This window comes from Amblyomma maculatum, chromosome 1, assembly GCF_055883805.1.
Source record: "Amblyomma maculatum isolate TAMU_Amacu chromosome 1, ASM5588380v1, whole genome shotgun sequence".
NCBI lineage: Eukaryota > Metazoa > Arthropoda > Arachnida > Ixodida > Ixodidae > Amblyomma > Amblyomma maculatum.
The window spans coordinates 428,751,634-428,777,980 of NC_139344.1; the positions used below are offsets into that span (position 1 = coordinate 428,751,634).

The 26,347-nt window shown below is 47.7% G+C and overlaps 1 protein-coding gene across 4 annotated transcripts in view; it reads right to left on the reverse strand.

Annotated features, from left to right (window-relative positions):
• The window catches only part of Lkb1 (Lkb1/serine/threonine kinase 11), a 59,659-nt gene that overhangs the window by 14,393 nt on the left and 18,919 nt on the right, over positions 1-26,347 (reverse strand). Inside the window, exons 8-10 of one of the 4 annotated variants that reach the window (XM_084599691.1) lie at positions 6,570-6,659; positions 6,410-6,487; positions 1,743-2,127 (exon numbers count right to left, since the gene is read on the reverse strand). The exons of 2 other annotated variants lie outside the window; for them this stretch is intronic. In XM_084599691.1, the coding sequence (XP_084455817.1) occupies positions 2,027-2,127; positions 6,410-6,487; positions 6,570-6,659 (269 nt within the window). In that variant the 3' untranslated portion in view covers positions 1,743-2,026. Of the gene's footprint in view, positions 1-1,742; positions 2,128-6,409; positions 6,488-6,569; positions 6,660-26,347 lie in introns of those variants that run through there. One more of the 4 variants, XM_084599694.1, reaches the window with a different exon arrangement.

Below are 26,347 nucleotides of genomic sequence, written 5' to 3' on the forward strand. Positions count from 1 at the left end.
ATCATATGGGCCTTGTCGTATACACAGTTTGGGGAGATCTATGCAAAGAGACCGTGCTGAAGGGATCTACAGTATGACCAGACATAAGCTTTTCCATAACCGCCTCAAGCATTAATATAGGTTGTTGACCAACTAGACAGCACTAACAACTTTGTAGGGTCTCAAGAATAAGCCAAGCCTCCTCGCCTGCCATTTTTGCGCATATCTAAAAAAGAAATGGCGGATGAGTTAGTAACACATGTTTTTTCATGTACTGTGTGGAACCGACAATGTAACAAACAGCAAGACAATAATTACTATATTTACTCAATTCTAAACACCCTCCTTTTTCTCATGATCATGATGCCGAAAGTGAGGGGAGTGCTCAGATTCAAAAAATCTAAAACGTTCCTCTTCCTGTTGTCGCAGCAATATCTTGACGGGATGGGGGCTAGAAATACCAGTAACAAACTTGGCAAACATCTTCGGGCAAATGAGGGTACAGTTCATTTGAAGCTCAAACTGTGGCAGCACTCGTCTAATTCAGTCCAACTTCCATTACGGCTGTCGAGCAGCTGACACCGAACAAAGCAACGCGGGCCCACAGTACCTGCGAAACCTGCCGAGCTCTGCCGGATAGCCACAGATTCCAGGTCCACATGACAACATGGTGATGAGGTTATTGGGGTTGTTTTCAGCCGGTGTGCTGCTAGCTGTCATGTTTCAAAACGCAACAACACAAGAAGCTGGAGATCTAGCCGCGCCACCTCAGGACTCTGACAGCTCCGGCTCAACGACAGAGTGAGCAAGCATGCTGGCAGCCACGCCACTATTCCTAACAAAAAAAAAGATGCTAAGAATCACACGCACTTTTTTCTTTCTTTTTTGCAGGGGGTGTGTGTTTAGGTTCGCGAAAATACGGTAGATGCACTGCTAGCATCTTCTCGGCAGGCATTTCCCCAGGAATAGAAATAAGGGAGGTTGTCTCAGTTTCGGGAGTAGGTGGAAGGGGCAACAATTACAAACGCTAGTAATTTTATTGCGAAAGCAATACTACTCGCACTTTCAAGCCATCAGCGTGGTCCCGGCGGTAACCACGTTCGACCTTTGACCTTTGGACGACCCCAAGCTAGCAGGAGCTGCCAACTTGGGTCTCTCGTTTCACATGGAATGGTTATGTCAGAATCAGCCTGCTAGGACCCTGGCATTCACGTTACCCCTATAGGCCACTAAGGCACATTCATATCGGTTGGTTAAAGTGGGGCTTTATTTGTGGGCTGAGGAAGAAGAAAAAGAGAAGAAGAACGCTTGGTCACCTGCAGCTAATGCTTTCTCTCAATATTTGGTTCAGCAGCGCAGAACCCTTGTAATTTTTTTGTTAGTCGTCAGCATAAAAATAAAATGTCAGAATTTAAAAGGGATGCATTTAGAAAAAACGAGGAGAGGGTGGCAAAAGGCTGCAGGAAAATCACTGCTTCTGAGCTTGAATACATGCGTGCATAGTATATGAACCAGCCTCAAGCAAGAAGACACGGTCTTTGTCTTCCTCCGTCTTTTGAGTGAGTCTAAAACCGATTAAGTACAGCACATTAACATAGTGCGGCAGGTATGTCAACAGGCAACACGCCTCTACCCGTTCTGTCTATATGAATCCAGCTAGTGAACCTCCCATGCCACTATAAAAGGATTCTTGAAGAAACAATGTGGGCTGGCCCAGCAGACTTCCATTGCCTGGTGGAAAAACGGTGCCATAGGCTCAGAAAAAAGAAAGATCACTTCTTTTAATGGACAAATCTCAACATTTCGCTACTCAGGTCCCATTGCAGTCCGGCTGCTGCCCTCTGAAGGAGACTAGTCGGCACGGGATGGAAAACAAAACCCGCGGAGTCTTTTGTAACAGCGGCACACGGAAGAGGGTAGTTGAGCTGCAGGCTGAAGCGCTTCAGCTCGGGGCCGCCGTCGTTGCTGCCTGACAACGCGGGAGGCGTGGGAAGAACAGTGAACACTGGGCAAGACATCCGTACACGTGGTGGGAGGGAGATGGCGTTCAGGACGGCTGGCAGCCGCTGAAGACACGTGAACGGCTCAGGAAACCACGCCGAGGATGTGCCCCAGCTCCAGAGCTCTCGTCAGTGCGCTGCCGCAGCTCTGCAGGAAAACACACAGTCAAAAGTGTTGCTGGAAAAGCGATCTGTAGACATGCCACATTGTGAACATCGGATAACTGCATCCTGCGGCAGCAATGTCCAGAACATGCTCCAACGCATGGACGGGAGAAGTTTGTGCAGAAGTTCACTAAGGTTGCCAGCCAGGACTCCGTGCAGAGTCTTCGACATGCTGTGTCTCAACCGTGGCTATAGCTCAGCCATGTTTACAAATAGAAGCTGAGCATTAGGATACTGAACGCTCTTCAGTTTGGTTTGACGTAGCACACGGACGTCAAAAGAATAGACCCGCATTATCCCGGGAGAACTGAAAAGAAACAAGAATGCATGGAACTTGCGCACAGCCCAGCTGTGTCCATATACTAACACAGCACCAGAATGCACTGATGGCTCTAAGGGAACCACATATTGTAGAAGCCATTGGAGATTCTACATTCTTATGCAGAATCAACCATGTTTTGCCCGATCTCAGCACCAGCATTTTCAGGCAGCTTGCTTGGCTGCCAGCATGATGACTTGAAAGCCCTTGTTTGCCGTCAACCTTCGCAGCTTCAATGACAGGCAAATCCATCTTGCGCCATTCACAGTGGAGTGAGGAAAACCTTGTAACAGAAGCTTGGCTTTGGTTTAGGACGTCATGTAAACAGTGTGTTTACATGTTATGTAAACAGTAAGTGCGCTGTTTACTTGAACAAAATCTCGCCCCAGGCTCAGTGTCACTGACACGCACAACTTTATGCCAGCTTTCTAGATGTGCGTTAATGCCTAGTCATATCCAACTTGTACCATATATCATGATACAACACCATTAACATTTCACATGTGAACCTGAAATAACTTGGGCAAAGGCCTTAGACTATTTGCGAACACCTCCATTAATTAAATAGGCAGCCATCCCTTGTAAGTAGAACAATGAGTCTTAAATCTATTGCCACATAGGCAGTTGTTTGCCTAGTTAAGCCACAGGTTGAAGGCAGTGGGCAAAGAAGCACTGTTAAGTACCTAAGCATATAAAGCATTGAATTTTTGCACAAGCCAGCATGTATTAAATCATTGTTAAATTTTGTTTTTGTAGCACGGGTCGCCAGTTACCGCAGTGCAGTAAATGTTTCAGTGAGAATCATCAGGACCCCTCACCGCATACAGCCACATAAAACTGCCGCCATACTGCGCCATAACAGGGCTCATTTTTGTTTTGCTCGCAGCACACCAAAGGCTGGTCCAAAGACGATGGTATAACATGAGCAGGTTGGTTGAATATTTAGGGGGATCCCCTAAGATGGAGTAGATATTTAATAGGGGAATAGTTATTCATTGACATCCACCCAAGCACAGCCATATCGCCACAAAAGGCAGCTTTCTCAGAAACTTCGTAGTTAAAGAAAAATTTGTCCTGGTTCAGGGATCGAACCCGGAACCGTATGGTTGCGCTTGGCTGGATGTCAATGAATAATTATTCCCTTATTATATATCTACTCCACCCTGGGGGATTCTCCTAAATATGTGACCAACATCAATCCCACTTCGAGTCATAAATCAATTCGCTCTCGCCCTACCATCTGATCTGCTGACCGTCCTGGTTAGCTTAGTCGGTGGAGCGATTGCCCAAGAAAGGCGGTGGTCTCGGGTTCGATCCCCGGACCGGAACGAATTTTCCTTTAACTATGAAGTTTTTGAGAAAGCTGTATAGCTTTCCTTTGTGGCCGCATGGCTGTGCTTGGGTGGATGCCATTGCCAACATGAACAAATATGACCATGTACCAGCATGCCCAAATTCCTGCTTTACTCGGTGTAACAGGGCTACCAGTTTCTACAGCGATACCCATTAAGGTGAAAGTTCCGGGCAAATGCGTTGTGCTAACTTCATCATTACCAGGCTGGATGCATATGCACGGTCGAATCAAGGTAGCCCAACTGCCTGAAGATGCTGCTCACGATTACACCTTCAAATGCCAGCACAGCATGACATCCCAAGTGCCTGTGCAGTAGCAGCTGCAGGAGTTATGGGAAAGCCAACAGTGGTGATGTGACATGTCAGTCGCATTGTTGGGACAGCAAGGGATGCAGCTAAGGTGCAACATCGTGCTCTGAACACTGCACGTATGTGGGTGGCAGGCACCAAAAATGTGCGAAAGGTTCAACGTGAGACAGACGCTCTTGGAACATTGACTGTAAATGTAATCTGTAAATGTGCTGCATTACAAGGTGCTCAAATCAGTGCTAATAGCCAAACCCAAAATGCAATTACCATTCAGTCATGGATAGCAGGAGCATTCAAAGCAAATGAAATTACTAATTGTTGGCAAGCAAGAAGTGATCACCTGCATTACAGTCAAATGTTCTTGCTGTGCCTTAATTCAGTACAGAGGGCCAACAGATATAACTGGCTTCACAGCTTCTTGCTTGTCCCTTCTTATGCATGCCTATATCTGTTTTCTATATCTTCTTGTGAATAATTTCATTGATTCATAGTCTCACAGCCTCGTCATTCATCCCTGCCCGCTAATTTGGCCACTGCCAATGCCATCGCTGATGAACCTCTTCCTGCCTACATCAAGATTAACATATTGAAGAAGGGCAAACAGCATGGCTTGGCTTGGATGGCAAAATATTCTGCTGCTGGCAGTATGTAGGAATGAATTCTGCCTTCACACGTAGTGATATTTTCCGATCATTTTCTCAATACTATCCACTTATTGCACTAATTTGTGAAGGAGGCCCATGGCATGTGCTACTCCTGCTTTCCAAGTAGAGTGATATATCGAATTATTGCTTATACCAAACTCTTCCATGAGAGTTTGACTCTCTCCATATAGAAGTCACGGTCTAAACTATTGAACTCCCGTTCAGTGAAACAGTGGATACAACGAACTGAGTACCATGCCCCTGAAAGGCATGCTTCTCCTTTCAATACCTCTGTAGGTATTTGTAATAAATAAATAGATAATGAGTACGCATATTGAGGAGAGACGCATACTTAAGTCCTACCTAAATAAAGAACACACATTGTCAGACAGTTTCCTAACACTCCGCATGGCAAGAAGACTAGGCCAGAACAGATGCTTTTACCAACCAAGCCGGTTTTATTTTGGCACGCCCACTCACCCACATGCCTTCTTGATGTCAAATTCTTTGCAAACAGGGAGAGATCTACTGCACATGCAACATCAGCAGTGTTTGCAACAAAAGCAGCATGCTGCTATGTGCAGTTGGCAACATGTCCAGACATGGCTGAGGATGTGGAAGCATGCAATCTCAAGCAGCTGGGCCATGCACTGCTTATGTTCGCATCAGTGTTCCCCTCACCCATATGTTCCTCTTCCTCTCTGCTCTCATCCTCTCAGTCCTTAAAATTTTCGTGCATGTCATTTTAAGGCGATAGCCTTTAATGGCTCATGCTCGCAGATCGTGTCTGTCCGTTCGTAATGCTTTCGTTATGTGGAAGGCGGTAGCTGGCAGCTGACATGGCCGAGCACTAACTGGACTTAGTTCTTCCTGACATTACGTTTGGCAGGAGCTGTTAACTCGAGCCTCTCCTTTCATATGGGAGGGTGATATCAGAATCAGCCTGCCAAGAACCTTTCATTCATGTTATACCTAGGCCCCGCAGGCACACTCATACGGCCCGGTTAAAGTGGGACTTTATATGTTTGGCTGGTAGCTTACGCTATCACGCCAACGCGAAGATGGGAATGAAAACAGAGAGAAAGAGGTGCCATAGTGGAGGGCTTTGGACTACTGCGCAATAGAGGCTTTCGCCTCATCGCAGTTTAGTTATCCAAAGAGCCCCATAGGATTTTTAATCCCAACACATCTTTTGTATGTTCACCCCTATTCCCCCCCCCCCCCCCCCCTTCCACTCCATCTCCCGTTACCCTGCCTGTGAATGCCATCAGCACGGCACCCCTATCTGAGGCAAATAAGGCAGTAACAATTGTGGCTGCAAGATTGTGCAAAATTCAATGCTGTATACACTTAAATCCACAGTGACAGTGGTTCACAATCCGGGACTGCCGTCATCCTCCCACAATATCCGGCACGTCTTCTGCAGTCACAAACTAAAACTGCTGGCAAAAGTTGGCAGCATCAGTGCTTAAACAACGCTCACAGCACAGGAAACGTAAGCTCCGGCATGCTGTCAAAGAAATGCTATAGCTGTATGGGCAGCCATCACCATTTTCGATTATGCAAGGAGCTTGCATCACTAGCGTTATGGTACACACACTCTCACTGCCGCGTGTGGGCCCGTGCACATTTTAGCGTACCGCCAGAATGCTCGCTGTCCTGCCCTGGAGTAAGAATCTCAGCCGGGAGAGTATCTTCAAGTCCGTGTTCTTGCTCCGCTGCGTCCGAGGCCAAACGAGAGTTAGCTGAGGCTTGCGGCACACAGATGCACACGCATGCATTTCCTCACTATGTGCTTACATGGACACGTGCTTGTGCGCGAGGCCAAGACAAGAGAGTCTTCAAGCCCGACGGCCTGTTCGTTAACGTTGGTTTCTGGGATAACGGCAGCTGCGAAAGAACAAAAGCCGATAATTAAGGATGGCGTGCCAAATTTGCCTCCTCGATGCACCGGACCCGTAGGTAGCACTGTAGAAGCATTTCGTGGATAATGTGTCCCGCAAACATTTAGTTCGTTAATTTTATCGCAAAAAGAGATTTTCAAGACCTTTCTGTTCAAAGAGCTAACATCACACGCTGCAGCCCTCGCTCTGTGGTGTAGGTGTAACCTACAAACGAGACTATTGCTCAAAAAAATACACAAAAGCCAGATGAAAATTACTAGCGAAATGTGGTGCTCTATGATTAAAAGAGAAGAGCACTAACATTTGTAATCATCTAAACTAAATAACTGCAGTAGCTATGCAAAAGTGTGAAAGAGCATGAAACAAAACCGTACCCTCCAAGCATCCGCGTGGATGAAAATCACTCGCTACTCTCACATTTCGATGTAAATGTGCACCATTGATAGAACATTGGTCTCTAAGTACGGCAGCATCACATTTAATCTCATCAGCACATCTGCTATGATAATTAATGTTATGCCTCTGACTTGATTCTGCGTTAAAGTGCTGCCGTGAATCAGAAGCACTTTTTTTTTTCATCAGTCCAGGTATAACTGGGTTACAAGAGCTCCTCCTCCCAACTCAATTTTTTTCTTCCTTCCACTTAGCGAGCGCACCATCTGTGTTAACGTTCTGGTTTAATTCTCGTGTGTGTATTGTTTTTTGTGTATAACCATGCAGCGCCGGAGGTCGTCGGAGCTCTTCTGTCTCCTGAATGCTTTTGACAGCCACAGAGTAAATCCACTAATTGACAAACCGCATAGAATGCCAGTAAAACTGTGCTCATCCTGCCAAATGAATATAAACCAATCAGACACATGAGGACAGCCAAGCAGAGCACCTGGCTGCAATAAGCTTTTAAATGATAAAACAGGTATGACAAATTCTGAAACAGCATTTTTCTGAGCTACAGAAAATAAACTTCAAGCTAACATGAATAAGAATAAAGATACCCTGGAGCAGAGAACTTTCCACTTAGGAAATAATGAGAAAATTGGGATTCAACCTCGAAAAAGTGTCACTTCATGTCGGAAAGTTTGCGGCGTGAATGAATCAAGACGCAGTAAAAGCATGACACGCTGCAGTCTTTTTTTTTGCGGACATAAGGCGCAGTTTGCGAGCAAATGCAGATCCGTAAATGAAGCAAGCGGCTCCTGTTATGACAAAAACTGGCATAATGTTCCCTGCTATGAAAAGGGTAGCGCTGAAAAAAAAAATTGGCATTCTAATCCATGCTATACCTAGATTATTCCACTGCACGAATGCATGCGTGCTGACTCATGCTGTTACCATAAAGAAAGTACCGTTTTTTTAAGAAACTTAGTTTTGATTACACGTGCACTCTGTGCTGTTGCACAAGACGGGGAGTAGCGGCATGTGGTAACTGAAGTAAGACAGACAGTTCATGCTGTTTACATAGACATATCGTGCAAAGATGCAAACAATGCAAGATGAACTTGAGGTAGTGGCTTGAAGTGGGTTGCTAGCACTTGTAACCCAGAGTAGTTACCGCATGAACACTGGCAACCACGTAGTTTCTTAGCGTGAACGTTAAAGTTGTCACAGATGATGGGGAAGTGTCCGGTGCCTGCGCAAAGCACGTACTCGTGTAGTTCATAAAAACCATGGCCAGGAAGTCTTTTATGTCTTTTTGGGTGGCATTTGGTGAATCATACATACGCACTATTGCCACGTCTCGTCCGCTGACGTCGCACTTGATGGCACACATATCTCCGCACGTGAGCATTCGATTTTTGACAGCTGTGCAGTCAAGATTACACGAGATACTTTCTCTGTGCCTCTCGTAAATGCCGACTTCACAAGCTCTAACGTTGTGACGTTTGAAAAAGTCAACATTGACAAATCCATCAAGTGCAACAGGCTCATCATTCTTGTTTGAATCACACTGGTGACACTACATGGCACCACTTGTGTGAAAAATGGCTGAAAACAGCCGGGGCGCACACATTAGAAATTCCCCCATACTAAATATCTTGTGCCTTTGCTATGTCGTCACTGTAGGTTGGTACTATTGCACTTGACAGTATATTGAAGCACAGACTAGCCCGGTTATAACGAAGTGAGCGGGGATCGGAACTGACTTCACTCTATAAGAACTAGGTAAAAAAAAAAAAAAATAACGTAGTCGCCGACCCAAAATTTCAATCTTTGGTTTTTCAGATATGCTCCATAGAACTAACGTACACGACATTCTAAAAGAAATTCTCCAAAATTGTAAGTACCTTCGTGGCCCTTATTGCAGTGCGACGGAGTAGCAGTGGTGACTTCACAGGCGGTCCCCCGCTGCATTTTGAGAATGCTTCACCACATGGACAATAAGGACTATGCGGTGAAGCACCATACCACAAAGCATCCTCGAAACGCAATAATTCATTGAATTCATCATGGCTGGTTTGTTTCACGTCTATATTTTGTCTAAGCCCGCACTTTCGCCCGCCACATATCATGCAGTACAGCCATCGAACGCCGGTTGCCACCCGTCGTAAGCGTGAACAATGCGCGGCGAGTCAGTCAAGAATTGGGCGCTAAACTGCTGACTTTTTCTATTAAATTTGACTTTTTGGACAAATTCGCGGTCCCTAGTGTGTCCAAAAAATCGGTCGTCGACTACAGGCAAATGGAGCTATTGCCACTGGAAGAAGTGGTCCAGTGTTCCCTGAACACGTCTTGTGAGCCCCGACTTCAGGGTCGCGGCCTCCACGTCGTCCAAATTCAAAGTCAATTTTTGTTCCGAACTTCCGACAAACACCCAAGCAGCGTCAGCCACTGCAGTTGTCACCAGCTCGTGAGACTTGACATAGCCGAGAAATCAAGGATCAACAGGGTTCAGCGAGCAAAGCAATGCAGTGAAACAACTTTTCACTTTGCAAGAGTGCAGACCACACTATGCATGCAGCCGTCAGACAGGCTTTGTTCTTATTTCTGCACCGGAATTTTTCTGAGAAGCGCAAAAATGTTCCAATTGACAGATTTTTTTTCCCTTGCTACAAAATCTCTTACGTTAAAACCATATCCAAATTGTATTGAAGATGCAAAAATGAGGCTGAAATTGAGATTCCTTTGCTATAAAAATTATCTTGCTATAAATGGCTTCTACTGACTAACACTAAATACAACACAGGATAATTTTTTGCAACTGCTCTGAGCCTCACTAGGGCACCTATGGTTGTCCTGTAGCATTGGTGGATGCAACCGTGATGGACAATGAGTTGAAATTGTCACCGTTAAACACACTGCTGCATTAAAACTCTATCGAGATAGATTTGGCACGCTGTGCATCACTCGAAAAGCGAACTTACTTCACTAATAAAAGGCAGTGCAAGCAGATGCTTCCCACCATGTCGGGCCTCATAGTACTAGTGGAGCTTTGGCAAGCGAAAGCGTACGTAACTTTTGCATCGACAGAATGCCAGTTCCTGCATCGATAGAATGCCAGTTCCTAGTCACAAAAAAGCCTCTCTTACTGAAAACAGAGCTGTTATAAGGTAGTAAAGAGGAAGAACAGGAATACAGATGGATGGAACAGCGCGAAAAGACGAAACACACAAGAAGAGCGTTCGTCTACTGTGCGTCTCTTCTTGTGTGTTTAGTCTTTTCGCGCTGTTCCACCCACTATGCAATTGTACCAACTCGCCCAACGGTCCATCCTACTTCAAGGCATACAGGTATCGCTGCAAGAGCCGAGACTCGCAACTACAAATCGTATGACGCGCAAGGGATCCCGGAGGCTGACAAATGCGAATTATGTTGCCCGTTTGAATGCAGTAGTAGGTTTTGTCTCAAATATAATAACATGCTTTTATCACATGTAAAAGATGGCAAAAAGACAACATAAATGTTGCAAGGCAAATATAAAAATATACTTGGCGGCGCCACAGGCGTCCATTTCAGTTTCAGTTATGTTTCGGCTCAGGCACTTCGTGCATGCTCAAATAGTTTCGCTTTGGACTTGGGATAGTTTCATTTTGGACTTGCAAGCCTGAAATACGAGCTCAGAGCAGCAGATGCACCCACCCTAAGTGCGTATTGAATGAAGATCATGACTCCGAACGCACCTGCAAAGTACTCTCCGCTCCCCGTGCGCCAGCAATCACAGAGTCTCCTCTAGCGTCATAGTCTGCATCATCCTACACTACTACGTAGTAGGATAAAAGTTTGAATTCAACCGGAAGGAACAAAAAAACCTCAACTTCTTATCGCAATATCCCAGCAATAATTCTCTTATTTTTTTATTTATTTATTCGATGTTTTGCTGCCGAATGCCATTTATTAGATTTTGATAGCATATTTGGGTGTGTTAAGTGTCTCTTTAACTATACCCCATTTTAGTAGTTCCTTGAGGCTCTTTGAAAGCTAAGAAGTGTGCAGAGCTAACAAGTCTCCTCCTTGATCACACAGTCAACATACGCACAAGTGCCACTTATAATGGCATTGAGAAGAATCCATGCCTGCAAACAAAACAAGGATTTATGCAAAATGACAAATTTTTCAACACATTTCTTTTGTTCAAGTGCATTAACATTAAAATCACTCCATATATGTTCTGTAAATCCCTGTCACTAATGGTATAAAAGCCATGTAATTTTTCAACAGCTTCTCGACATCTGCCTGGTGACACAAACTCACGACAAAATGTCTCTCCCACATCTTTCTGATTAACACGGTCCTGTGCTAGCTACATCCATCCCACTCTGCATGCTTCCTATCTTTTAATGTTACGCCAACTATTTTTCATTCCATACCTCTCTACGTTGTCCTCATTTTGATTAGAACCCTTTTAATTAGCCTCCATGTTTCAGCCCCATAGGTGAATACCAGTTATGTACATTCCTCTCGAGTGATATCGGTAAGACGTGTCGCTGAGCACTGTAGCTACATCGTGTCCAGTAAGATTTCGAGCTTATTTTGTAGTACGCGCCCACAGAGCAACCATCAAACTCTTGAAGAAGAACATAAGGGCCAAACAACCCGTCCGTGACAAGAAGATCGCCAAGGACGCAGCCCTCCGGGTAGGAGCTGCAAAATGTTGGCGCGGCCTGGCTGCTAGGCCTACTGGGGCTCTTAAGAGCCTCAGCGCTAATAAGAAGTCAAGCATGGGGACGCCAATGAACACTCTGGTAGTCGCTGTGACTTCTCAAGTACAATGGCAGGCTGCGGTAATGAGCCATTACCTTCAGCTAGCACTTGGCCGCAGAGGAATGTGGACATTACTTCGAATATGAGGACAATGCTCGGAGAGCTACCTGAGCTAAAAGATAAACTGCAGGCTATGGATGTGCAACAGTAAGTCGTCACTAACACTTCTGGTCAAACTACCTGGGCCACCAGTCAACGCATCACCGACAAAGAAGGTAAGGGCCGCCAATAAGCTAGCTTCTGCTTATCCAACACCAGGCTTGCAGCAATCCTTCAGAGTTCATATCAGACCAACAGTGCAGTTTGATATCACAAAGATACCCACCACAACTATACAGAGAGTGATAGACGCAGCGCTTGATACCACGGGTTATCAGGGGTTTGTAAGCCACAGGGCATGTAACGCTGTCACAGTGCCTTTAGCCACACTTCAGGATGCACGCAAAATGAGCACAGTAACACAGATTGCAGTCACGGCAGCGGAGTACCTTCCTGTCTAGACTTATTTTTTGCGTCTCCTCCAAACATTCAGCGATGTGCTGTCTATGACCTAGACCTACAAAATTCCCCGGAGATGGTGGCCAGAGACCTCATATGAGGAGCACATACTGTGTTAGCCGCACGTCGTATGGGGAACAGAGGTACTTTTCTGATCACATTACAGGGACCAGACACTCCTCCGGACAGATTTTATTACAACGACGGCATAGTGCAACCCAAAACATACAAACCTAGACCGGTGCGCTGTTACGGGTGCTACAGAGAAGGCCATATGCAGAAAGTTTGTCCATATAACCCAGAATACATAACTGAATCAGAAGAGGTTAAATTCAAATGCGGCCTATGCAAACCTGATGATCACGATATCACTTCCTCTCAGTGTCCGGCAAAAAAGAGAAAGCTCGAGTTAGCAAGGGCTGAGCAATGTAAACAAAGTGCACCGGTAGTGGTTAAAAACAGATTTGTAGCTCTGGCCAAAGAGCTGTTTGACGGTCTTCCTGAAGAAGAAGAGCCTGTTGCGGTGGTTGCACAGAACAGTGCATCTTTTGCTTCTATGCTGAAGAATGGACAATGCACAAAACGGAGCACAACGACATTCACTGCTGATGAATTTCCAGAACTTGAAGACTGCACAAGCCAGCAGGATGCAATAGGAAAAGAAATTGCGATGCTTTCAGCCCAAATTGCACAGCTGAGACAAAAGAAAGCGCGTATAGCCCAACGCCAAAAGGAGAGTTCAGAGAAACAGAAAGATACGCTTGCAGGCAGTACGACAGCAAGGTCTGTGAATGCTCCGAATTGTAAAATTGCCGCTAACACAAAAATATGGGAGGCGGTACAGAACACACTTACGCAACTGACATACCTCATTCAGAGCAGCATACATCATGGATAGAAATAGCCAAGCAATTGGCAACAGATTACACAATGGAACTGCAGAGGGCTCTTAAAGTTGGAGAAATCAAGACAAAATTACTGTACGGCAAGCTGCATTCATGGGCGTTCTTGATACTCTTGATACAGGAACACAATAGGTTATATTAAATGACAGAATATATAGGGTACCAGTGTCCTATCCCTGATAAACGAGCAAGAGCAGAGACCGAAACGCCAGGAAAAGCTGCCGTCTATATTAAGGCTAACATTCCCCTAACGACACTTGACTTGAGCAAGTGGTGCAACATTAAGCAGGAAGTAGTTGCTGTGCTCACACGTCCAAACAAAACGCCCCTTATATTAGTGTCCGTGTATGCTCGTCCAAGAATCACAGTACTTAATCTTGGATGGGTTAAGCATATTCGCCACCCATACCCTGAAATTGCGATACTAATCGGTGCAGATTTTAACGCTCCGCACACTGTATGGGGATATTGACACATGCCATCCATAGACGACGAAGATTTCAACGGGCGATTCGGAGAAGACGACGAAGCGAAACGGTGCTCCGCTTTTGTGCTGCCCTGACTGACTGTTGGTGTTCTTCGGTGCCAGAGTGCCAGAGCGCCTTCTGTGTAACGTTACGTTACAAATCTGGTGGAATTGCCGGGTAACGATCCAGTCCTGCATAATCAACCTGCCAATACGGAGCTTACCCCCGCACATCAACGCCTCGGCCGCCGCCTACGTGGAGAGCCTCCTGAATTCGGACCACTTCCGGCCGCTACCAGGACGACGCACCCTCAGACGGCCATAGAACCTGCTGCAATGACATCTGAGAGCAGGCTTCCCACCAACATCCTGTGTCATCAGCCGCGAACACCCCCCTCTTTTCATGGCGACGTGTTCGAAGACGCCGAGGACTGGCTTGAGAACTACGAGCGAGTTGCGCGTTACAACGGGTGGACTGATGAGCTCAAGCTCCACAACGTGTACTTCGCTCTTGAAGAGTCTGCACGGACATGGTTTGAAAACCATGAGGCTTCCTTTCCATCCTGGGCAGCCTTCTGTCGTGATTTGAAAGCCACCTTTCCTAGCGCCGACCGCCGGGAGCGAGCAGAGGTTGCGCTACACTCGCGCAATCAGCGCCAGAACGAGAGTGTGCGTATGTTCTTTGAGGACATGACTCGCCTTTTCAAGCGTGCGGACCCGCAAATGCCTGAAGATAAGAAACTGCGTCACCTGATGCGCGGCGTTAAACAAGAACTTTTCGCGGGACTGGTGCGCAGTCCACCGCGCACTGTGGCGGAGTTTCTCAGCGAGGCAGCTACCATGGAGACAACGCTGCAACACCGAGCCCGTCAGTACAACCGTAACGTGAACGTCATTGGGTCCGACGCACCCCCTGTGCATGTCGGCAGCGACATGGACGCACTAAGAAATCTCATCCGTTCTGTCGTGCGGGAGGAACTGCAAGCGCTCCGGATGCCTTGCAACACAACAGCTTTTCCTTCACTGGCTGAAGTCGTCCGGGACGAGGTGCGTATGGCAGCTCAGCAAGTTGCTGACGTTCCCCAGCAACGCGTTCCCCACCAGACGTTTGACGCGAGGCCCACCTACGCGTCCGTCTTGCGTAGGGCTCCCCCGCCGGACCATAGTATCAACGCCGCAGCTCCAGCAATGGAGCCGCAGGGTCATCGCATGGAGGGACTCGCATGGAGCCGCATGGAGCCTAACTACTCCCCTCCGCCAATCTACCAGCGACCCCGTAAAAGTCAAGTATGGCGGCCCCGGGACCGTCGGCCCCTGTGCTATCATTGCGGGGAAGCCAGTCACCTTTACCGGGCGTGCCCGTACCGCCGCGTCAACATGAGGGGTTTCGCCTCGGAGGAACTCTACCATCGGAATGACGAACGGCCTACTGAGGTTGCAAGTGACCTTGCAGCGCGACAGTATCCCGTCACGTCCGGGTACCAAGAGCGTCGATCGACGTCCCCGACGAGCTACCGTTCGACAAGTCCCCACTCTTCCCGACGCCGCTCCTCTCCCAGCCCTAGCCGGGAAAACTAATACCAGCGGCCTTCGGAGGCAGGGTCGCTGATGTCGGGAAATGTCAAGATCCTCCGTCATCGTCAGGCCGACCCGACGAGATTTCGCTTGTGTCAGGTAGCGACAGCATCCGGCATACTACCTCCGATTTATGTGTAACGATTGATGGAGTGGATGTCACCGCGTTACTCGACACTGGTGCCGATTATTCAGTAATGAGCCGTGGTCTCGCCAGAGAACTGAAGAAAGTTTTGACACATTGGTCCGGCCCGAAAATTCGCACGGCGGGAAGTCACTTGATCGAACCTGCAGGCAAGTGCACAGCGCGGGTCGGCATCCGTGGTTTTGTGTATGTCGGAGAATTTATCGTGCTTCCTGAATGTTCGAAAGACTTGATCCTTGGTCTGGACTTCCTGCAGACCAACGGCGCTGCCATTGACCTGAAAGAAGCGCGTGTTTCCTTTTCGACGAAACGAGCCGTGGCGCGCATTGAAAACGAAGATTCGGGTCTGAACGTTTTGCGTATAGTCGGCGATGACGTGAGGGTTCCGGCACGTTCTAGTGTGTTGGTTCTTGTAAAGCATGACTTATTCCACGATTACGAGGGCATCGCGGATGGGCACCTTCCGCTACTACTCGAGAAGGAATTAGCCGTTGCTCGAGGACTCGTACAACTCCAGAACAGCTGTGCTACTGTCCTCCTGACAAATTTTGCTAAGGAGATGCGGCATCTCGGCAAGGACACGGCTGTTGCCGTCCTTCATGATGTTGCTGCCTTGCCTCATTTATGCACCGCCGGAGCGAACCCTAAAGAAGAGGCCGCACCTTGTCATGCTCTGCAAACCGTTAAAGTTAACCCCGACTTGAGGCCCGATCAGAGGAATCTTCTCTCGGCTCTTCTGAGCGATTTCGCAGACTGCTTCGCCACAGGCTCTAAGGTCGGTCGTACTCCAGTTGCCAAGCATCGCATCATCACCGATGAGACCACGTTACCGGTATGCCAGCGCCCGTACCGGGTTTCTCCTAAGGAACGTGACGCCATTAAGGCACAAGTGGATGAAATGCTTGCGGACGACGTGATCCAGCCTTCGACGAGCCCATGGGCGTCGCCAGTGGTCCTTGTCAAAAAGAAAGATGGCAGCTTGAGATTCTGTGTCGATTACCGAAAGTTAAATAACGTGACTAAAAAGGACGTCTATCCGCTGCCCAGGATTGATGATGCCCTCGACCGACTACGCGACGCCAGGTACTTTTCCTCATTAGACCTCAAAAGCGGATACTGGCAAATCGAGGTGGATCAGAGAGACCGAGAGAAGACTGCATTTGTGACGCCCGACGGCCTATACGAGTTTAAGGTGCTTCCGTTTGGTCTTTGCTCTGCACCGGCCACGTTCCAACGTATGATGGACACGGTTTTATCAGGTCTGAAGTGGCAGTCGTGCTTGGTGTACTTAGATGATGTCGTTATTTTCTCGCCTACTTTCGAGCAACACTTGGACCGGTTGCGCGTCGTGCTTCAAGCACTCAAAGGCGCGCAACTAACGATCAAGCCTGAGAAATGCCACTTTGCTTTCAAGGAACTACGCTTTCTCGGCCATGTTGTCAGTGCACAGGGCGTTCTTCCTGATCCCGAGAAGACTATCGCAGTGTCAAATTTTCCACGCCCCACCGACAAAAAGGCACTTCGACGATTTCTAGGTCTTTGTTCATACTACCGACGCTTCGTCCAAGATTTTTCTAAGATAGCTGAACCACTGACAGCACTAACCAGAGAAGACATACCCTTCCTGTGGGGAGACGATCAAGAACAAGCCTTCCAGGAGCTTAGAAGCCGCCTACAAAGACCCCCAATACTCGCCCATTTCGATGAAGACGCCGCAACCGACGTACATACTGATGCCAGCAACGTTGGCCTCGGCGCGGTACTCATTCAGTGGCAAGGCGGAGTAGAACGGGTTATCGCCTAAGCGAGCCGAACACTCTCACGATCGGAGGCGAACTATTCGACAACGGAGGAGTGCCTTGCGGTAATCTGGGCCATCAGCAAGTTTCGACCATATTTGTATGGACGACCCTTCCGTATTGTCAGCGACCATCATTCCTTGTGCTGGCTGGCAAGCCTTGAAGACCCGTCTGGACGCTTAGCTCGTTGGAGCCTCCGTCTTCAAGAGTATGACGTCACTGTTGTCTATAAGTCGGGACATAAACACCAAGATGCGGATTGCCTGTCACGCGCGCCATTGGACTCCACTGCAGTGGAAAACGCCGATGATTTTCCCTTTATTGGGGCCATTACCCAATCCCATATGGCTGACCTTCAACGCAAGGACCCGGAGCTGGCGCCGCTCATCGATTATCTGGAAGGACGCGGTGGTAGAGTACCGCTTGTTTTTCGTCGTGGCTTGCAGTCATACGCTTTACGAAGTGGAGTTCTCTACAAGCGCAATTTTGAAAGATCAAAAGAGACATTTCTACTCGTAGTGCCTACGCACCTGCGGCCCGACATCTTAAGCGCTTGTCACGACGAACCGTCCGCCGGCCACTTGGGAGTTAGTCGTACGCTTGCAAGAATTCGGGAGAAATACTATTGGCCGAAATTATTACCTTCAGTACGGTCTTACGTTAAAACCTGCCGCGATTGTCAACGCCGAAAGACTCCACCCGTGAAACCAGCTGGATTTCTTCAGCCGATCGCTCCACCGAAAACTCCTTTCCAACAAGTGGGGATGGATCTTCTTGGTCCTTTCCCGAAGTCAAGTAATGGAAAGCGTTGGATTGTTGTCGCGACAGACTACTTGACCCGATATGCTGAGACCGCGTCGCTCACAAATGGAACTGCCACCGAAGTCGCAGAGTTTTTTGTCCACGACATCGTATTGCGTAACGGCGCTCCGGCTGTTATCATTACCGATCGCGGGGCAGCTTTTACGGCCCGCCTGACTAAGGCTGTACTGAACCTTACACACACTAGCCATAGACGGGCCACGGCATACCACCCGCAAACTAATGGCTTGGTGGAACGGCTAAACAGAACTCTGGCCGACATGCTGTCTATGTACGTGGATATAGGGCATAAGACCTGGGATCAAATCCTCCCATATGCCACGTTCGCATATAACACGGCACTTCAGGAGACGACGCGGCTGACACCCTTCGAGCTTGTCTTCGGCCGTCGAGTGACCACTCCACTGGATACAATGCTGCCCGTATACACCGACGACGAAGATGAGCTTGACCTGGACATCGCCAGTTTTACCCAGCGTGCGGAAGAAGCGCGGCAGCTAGCAAGGCAGCGCATATACCTACAACAGAAACTAGACGCTGACCGTTACAACAGGGGACGGCGCTTCGCTGCCTACGAGCCTGGAGACTATGTCTGGATTTGGACACCCGTTCGTCATCGTGGGCTCTTTGAAAAATTGCTGCGCCGGTACTTCGGCCCATATCGTGTCCTCCGCCGCCTCAGCGACGTTACTTACGAAGTTGAATCCGCGACCCAAGATCCCTCAAGCCGCAGACGACGCAAGTTCACTGATGTTGTACACGTCGTCCGGATGAAACCCTATTACGATCGCCCCGCTGACTATTCTTGAGACTGATGGTGCCCCGTTTTGTGTTGTGGTATCCCACACCAACCTAGCATAATATCTGTCAGCTCATCGCATCAAGCAGCATTTGCAGCATCGAGGCGATGCTGCCAGGAAGGGGGGCAATGACACATGCCATCCATAGACGACGAAGATTTCAACGGGCGATTCGGAGAAGACGACGAAGCGAAACGGTGCTCCGCTTTTGTGCTGCCCTGACTGACTGTTGGTGTTCTTCGGTGCCAGAGTGCCAGAGCGCCTTCTGTGTAACGTTACGTTACAATATGATTATGATTCTAAAAGGGGTGATCAAGTTCATACTGCCTTCACAGAAATGAAATTTACACTGCTAAATCATCCAGGAGTCGCAACACTACCTGCAACATAATACACTCACCAGACTTGACGTGGTGGAAGGGCCCTGGTGCACCGCAATGGCAGGCGGAATTAGATACGTGGGGTAGTGACCATGCCCCCATTAGTATTGATCTTAATTTGGAACATGTGAAGAAAATTCGAAAGAAAGCTTCTGTAACACAGTGGGATGGTGTACGGCAGGATACTCGAACTCATTCAGTTAGCCCAAATACCCTTGTTACCACCCTTCAAACGGTACTCAAGGATCACATAATTACAACTACAGTGAACAAAGATCAGCCAACTCCCGACCTGTACCTACTAAAACTTTGGGCATGGCACAGGCACGCCGATATGAATAAGAGCTGGCTCATAGGAGGTGGGATGACTGGTGCAATCGTTTGGGCTCAGGAACGACCAACAAGGACCTCTGGAGGACGTTCTGTGGCATGGAAAAGAGGTGGCAGGTCAAAGATCACGAGGAAAGTATTAGACTCACATTACAGCTCACACCAGAGGAGTTTGCAGATGAGGCTGCTGCCCTTTTCTTCCCGAATCGTGCACATAATCCGGAGCCTTCACCGACAGTGGATGCGGTTGATAAAACAGGAATAACATCACCATTTACCAAAACCGGAGTTATTGGCTGCTATAGAAGAAGCGAATGGTAAAACTGCGCCTGCCTTATGAAGTCTTCAAGAATTTAGAAGGAGCCGCAGTTGACAGCTTGTTGGATGTCGTAAATGAGGTATGGCAAGAAAGAGACATTCCACTCGGCTGGAAACACACGGTGGTGGTCCCAATACCAAAGGCTGGGAAACCTCCCACTGAGCCTAGAATCTTTGCGGCCTATCTCGCTAACACCCACAATTTGCAAGATCTATGAAATGATGATAGCCACCCGCCTGTCATGGTGGTTGGAACGTAATCAAAATGCTCAACAAATTGGGTTCCGAACAAACCTTGGCACAGAAAATGAACTGGCTATGCTAGCTGAAGAGGTCATACACGTGTCGCCTTATAGCCACCTTAAGCCACCTCGTCTGCACTCAGATTTCTCAATGTCTGCATGACTGCCAAGGTTTCAACTGAGTGAAAATACTTTCTTGTAATCTACGAAAGTTATGTATAGAGTTGGTCACATTCCGGGCACTTTTCTATTATCTGGCTGATAGTGTGGATATGACCTATTGTCGAGTAGCCTTTACGAAAGCCTACCTAGTCTTTTTGTTGAATGAAGTCTAAGGTTGCCCTCTTATTAGCAACTGCCTTAGTAAATCCCCTTTATATAATTGGTCTAAAGGCTTTCATGTCCTTGATGTCCCCTTTCTTGTGGATTAAGATAATGTTACTTTTGTTCTAAGATTTCAGAGCTCTAGAGGCCATGAGGCATTGCACATATAGGGTAACTAGTTTTATAGCATGACATCTCCACCATCCTTCAACACATCTGCTGCTACCCGACTCTCCCCAGCTGCTTTCCCACTTTTCATAGTTTGTAAGGTTTTCTTTACTTCATTCTTCATACTGCCAAAACTGCTGATTGCTCTGTGCTACTGCTACTCTCATTATAGTTGAAAAAGACAAACTGTCGGGATAACAGGTTTATCATCATATTCCAGCAGCGCATAGACAGGAAAAGAACAGGACAAACAAGCACTCACTATAGCCCTGAATAATTTGGATACAGTGTAGATCAGCGTAGAACTCCTTGGCTACTTAGACTAGCTTATGCATATTGTTAATGACTATGCTTGCCTTTTTTCTTAATGCATACATCTGATTATTGCTTATGCCTAAACCCTTTTTTGACCGCTGTCAGGCTACTGCCGTTCTTTAGAGGATGCTTGACTTTCTCCATATTACACTTCCTCGTGTCAGATACTTTATGCTTTTTGATCAACTTTGACAGCTCTACCAGTTCTATTCTGCCTGTTGGGATCGAAGCTTTCATGCTTTGGCGTTTCATTATCGTATCTTTTGTCTCTTTGGATAATTTACCGGTATCCAACCTAACTATTCTACTACCTTCTTGTATTTCTGAAATTAGGTTCGTTGCTTCTGTACTAGAGTCACTTTCCTCAGTTAAAGGCGAATATCTGTGCTGCAGAGAGATCCTGAATTCCTCTACTTTCACTACTAATTTGTTGATGGACTTCTTCATTGCTATTTTCTATCATTCCCTTTCAACTCTAGACTAATCCGAGACCTTGCCATCCTGTGGTCACTGCATAACACCTTTCAATGGCTTCTACACCTTGCACAACTGCAGGGTTAGAGCCAAATATAAAATCTATTTAATTTTTAGTCCACCCATTCGGGCTTTCCATGTCCATTTTACTATGCTTAGAGTTCTTTATTATAATAACAGAACGATATTTTAGCCAAAGAAGACAAAGTGCGAGCGTTCGGTGAAGAAAAAAGATGCTGATGCAGGCAATCCTTTCGGTGTTCTGGGGATCCCCACCGTCGCGCTGGTTCCTGCTGCTGCCCTGCTGACCTGCGGTCACTGTCATCGTCCCGTCCTTTTGCTAGGATGTGACATTTCGTGTAGCCGCTGGGTACGAATCCCATGTAGCATAGCTCTACACGTAATTCGAGCCCGGTCTTAAGTCCAAGCCGCCGAATTTTCTTACAGTGTGCTACAGCACCTGAAATCCACGCCAGTCGACGTCAACAAGGCCAAGCTCCGGAATTCGAAGTCTTGCCTGAGGGGAAGACTGCCAGGGCTAGCGTCACCATAGCATACCAGCCGCAGCAAACAGACAGTGAGGCTGCGATCATCTACGTGCCGGTGACCCCGAAGACTGTCACTCCATTTCATGGCAATGGCCTGGACCACGACCTACTGTATAATGGGCGACCTGCGCATCGCGCCAACCTCTACGGGAGCGCACGGCCGAAGAAATACGTGACCGCTAAGTAGGGACCGAAACAGCCGGTAGATGCCGCCAAAGCTCACCCCCAGAGCAGTGTTTCACGCGCTCCGGCTGTGCCTGCAAGCGAGCGGCGCAGAGTTCCGCGGGAGAATTTGTGGAACCATTATTTCTCATGAGCGATAGCTACGGCAAGATAAGGGCGTAGGCCAGTGAAATGAGTGTGGCAAGTAAGAGCCCCGGAAACATCTCCGAAGCAGCCGTCGTCGTCCTTTCGACGGACGCGGTTGCGTTTCTTCAGTTGATATGTGTAGTAGCCCAGTTGGAGCAGACTGCCAGTCTCCCTCCCGTGCACGTTCGTTCCTCCGTATTTGATATCTGCGCAGGCAGGCTGTGTCCAGTGCAATTAAATATTTGCCGAATATGCGTGCTCGGCGTTTCCACTTTCCGTTTCTCATCATGCGCATAATAAGCTTGTGAACACAAACTGTAGTGGAAATGAACGGCGGCGCAACACACAGACAAGAAAGGGACACCACATCCGCACACTACCAACAATTTATTGAACGGAAAAGTGGCATATACGTACAGCTCAAGCATGGGACTCATCGCCTAATATTCGCTGCGAACCCAACACGTGAAAGCCAGGCGGCAACGTCAGGATAACAAACAAGGTATCTCTAACCCCGGCAGATAAACTAACAGAAACGGAAGGCAGGCCAACTCTTAGCAAAAGCAGTGAGGACCACTCGTAGCAACAGCAGAGAAAGACATGAGAAGCAAAGCAGTCCGGACACTAAAAAACGATAGAAAAAAAAAAAAAAGACGAGAAAACAATCGTAGCAAAAGCAGAGTCAAAAAGGTGAAGCAAAAGCAGTCAGAAGCCTAAAAAACCCTAAACCAACAACAAAAGATGAACATAGCAAAAGCAGAGTCAAACAAAAGAGGCAAAAGCAGTCAGAAACCTAAACCAGTGCGCCATCAACAATTAAAAGGCGATCGTAGCAAAAGCAGAGTCAAACAAAAAAGAAGCAAAAGCATGCAGACAAAAACTTAAACCAACAACAACGAAAAAAAAAAGAAAAAGAGACGATCGATCGTAGCAAGTCAAACAGATGAAGCAAAGCAGTCAGAAAACCTAAAAAAAAAAAAATCGTAGCAAAAGCAATATAGTCAAAAAGGGAAGCAAAAGCAGTCAGAAACCTAAACACAACAAAAACGATCGTAGCAAAACCAGAGTCAAACAAAAGAAGCAAAATCAGTCAAACCTAAACAATAACAAGACGCTCATAGCAAAGGCAGAGTCAAACGAACAAGAAATGAATTAACAGCACACCTAACTGACCTGACCACATAACATCACATTATATACTGACCGACTTTTAAGCCCTGAATTCTTTAGCGGCCTTCTGTTGTTTGGTTAGGTGTCGTTTGTCTCTGCCTTTGCTACGAGCGTCTATTGCTTTGTTTTAGGTTTGACCGATTTTGCATCTTTTGTTTGACTCTGCTTTTGCTAAGATAATCTTTTGTTGTTGGTCTTTCGCTGCTGTTGGTTTAGGTTTCTGACTGCTTTTGCTTCTTTTGTTTGACTTTGCTTTTGCTACGTTCGTCTTTTGTTGTTGGTTTAGGTTTTTCTAGGTTTCTGACTGCTTTGTCTTTACCTTTTTTACTCTGCATTTGCTACAATTGTTATCTCGGGTTTTTTTTTGTTTTTTTTTTTTGTTTTTTAGGGTCTGGACTGGTTTGCTTCTTATGTCTTGCTTTTGCTACGAGTTGGCCTGCCTTCCGTTTCGATTTTTTTTTTCCCCGTTTCTATCAGTTTATCTGCTTGGGTTAGAAATATCTTGTCTGGTATCAGCTGATGTTGCCACCTGGCTTCCTCGTGTTGGGTTCGCAGCAGTTATTTGGAGATAAGTGTCATGCTTCAGCTGCACGTATAAATATGCCACTTTTCCGTTCGCAAAATTGTTGGTCCTGCTGCTTAAAATGTAGGCTACACACTGTGCTACTGTCGCTTGGAATCCAGGGCTGTTTCCCTGACACTGAAAAGCAAGTAGTGCCATAACAGAAATGTACTTTCCGGACATCACTGAAGGCAACGGAAACTACATTTAGAGCATCAGCTGATGATCACAACCCTTTCCTTCTAAAATGATCTCGCTATCACAACGGACGCCGTCGCCCGGAATGCTCGAGTAAGGCGATCTTATAAGCATGTTTAAAAGCTGGTGCAGCTTCATAGCTTAAGTTTGGCTTGCCGTGAGATGTTCTTGAGCCACTGATTTCGTACCTCTGTTAGGTTCCTGTCGATGTTCGCCCGCTCGACTTGCAGAGCGGCACGCAACAGCTAGTAGACCATAGTGCGTAATGATGCCGCAAACGCGTAGGCATCCGCCACCACCCACAGGCACAGGGCACAACAAAACTGCCTCCGATTAAGTTATTTAGTGCCTACTTAAAATAAACTCGCCGGCACCGAGCTTTGCGGCCGCTCCAGCCCGTATATCGACGGCCCACACGTGTTCAATTTTCGCGCTCCGTAGCCGGTCGACGCTTCTCGTACAGCGCCACTCTCAACAGTGAACTAAAAAAAACAGCACAAGCAAAAGCAAACCTCCGGCGCTGGGGAGGCGGCGCACGCACAGGTCGCCCATTATACAGTAGGTCGTGGCCTGGACGATGCTGAAGAAAGACTGGGTTCAGCATTACGAACGGGTTGCGCACCACAACGAGTGGACCCCCGATCAGTGCCTTCAGAATATCTACTTCTCTCTGGAGGCAACGGCACGGTTCTGGTTCGAGAACCACGAGGCCTCGTTGACCTCTTAGGAGCTCTGCAGGAACGAATTGGTGCGCACATTTGCGAACCAGCACCGGCAACAGCACGCTGAAGATCTTCAAGCTCGAATTCAGGGCCCTGCCGAAAGTGTGAGAAGCTTTGTAGAGGGCATGCTGCGCCTAAGTGTTTGCACGGAACAACAGGCTATGGAGGATAAAAAAGTATGCGCCTTGATGCGGAGCGTCCGAAACGAGATCTTTGGCGGACTTATACGTGATCCGCCGATTACAGTAGCCAGTTTTGTGGCCGAAGCGACTAACATTGAGTATGTATTGCCACGCGAAAAAACCGTTATCAGCAACTGGAAACTTACCCCAACGTCTCTAGCCTTACCTCGTCTGGACCTGGTGGTGCTGGCCTCACCAGCATCCGCTAAATCATTCGCGAAGTCATGCGCGAAGAGCTCAGAAGGTTTTTCCCAGCTCCTGAGCAGCCTTTCCCAGTATCCATCGCTACGGCCGTTCGTGAGGAAGTGCCACCGGAAGCCATCTACTGGGCCAATGGTTGCTGCTGTAGAACAACAGCCGGCTGAATGTTATGCTGTCGTTCTCCGTCAGCCTCCGCCCGTACCTCACCAGTACCAATGGGCTACGGATTCTGGGTCTCGACGCCGTGAATTCCTGGTGCAGCATGACACATACTTGGAGTCGTGGAGACGACGAAAAGCCGACATCTGGAGAACTGCGGAGAACCTGACCACATGTACCGCCGCTGCCCATACAGAGATCTTGGCCTGCGAGGATTCAGCTGGAGAGACCGGCTACCCCGTTACGGTGAACAACCTCGAGATATCTAGGAGTATCTTCGACGCACTTCATCCCTGATGTGAACCGATGTCCGTGAATATGTTCAACGCTCTTCATCGCCGATGTAAACCGATGACCGTGTATCCCGCTCGCACTCGCCCCGCCGCTCTCCCACGAATCTTTAAAGGTCTCGTAGAGAGAGCTTGTCTCCTCTTCCTCATCGGGAAAACAGAGTGCGGCGATGCCTGGACGTGGCGTCGCCGAATTCGACCGAAAGAAAGAGCCTCCACTTAGGTTAACATCTGACACCACGGACAACTACACACACGGAAACGAAAATGGTTTTGCGGCCTCTAGTAACGTAGACGTTATTATCGACGGTCACTGCACTCGTTGACACTGGCGCCGATTACTCTGTATTCAGCGGAAAGTTATGTCGCCAACTTCACAAGGTGACCACCCAGTGGGATGGGTCACCGATACGAACTGCAGGAAGTCACCTCGTCGTTCCAGTTGGAAAATGCACTGCCCGTGTCGAAATTCATGGTGAGAAATGTCCCGCCAAATTTGTAATCTTAGAGAATTGCTCCAAGGATTTTATTCTCGGAATGGACTTTCTTCGTGAATATGGTGCAGTCATCGATGTA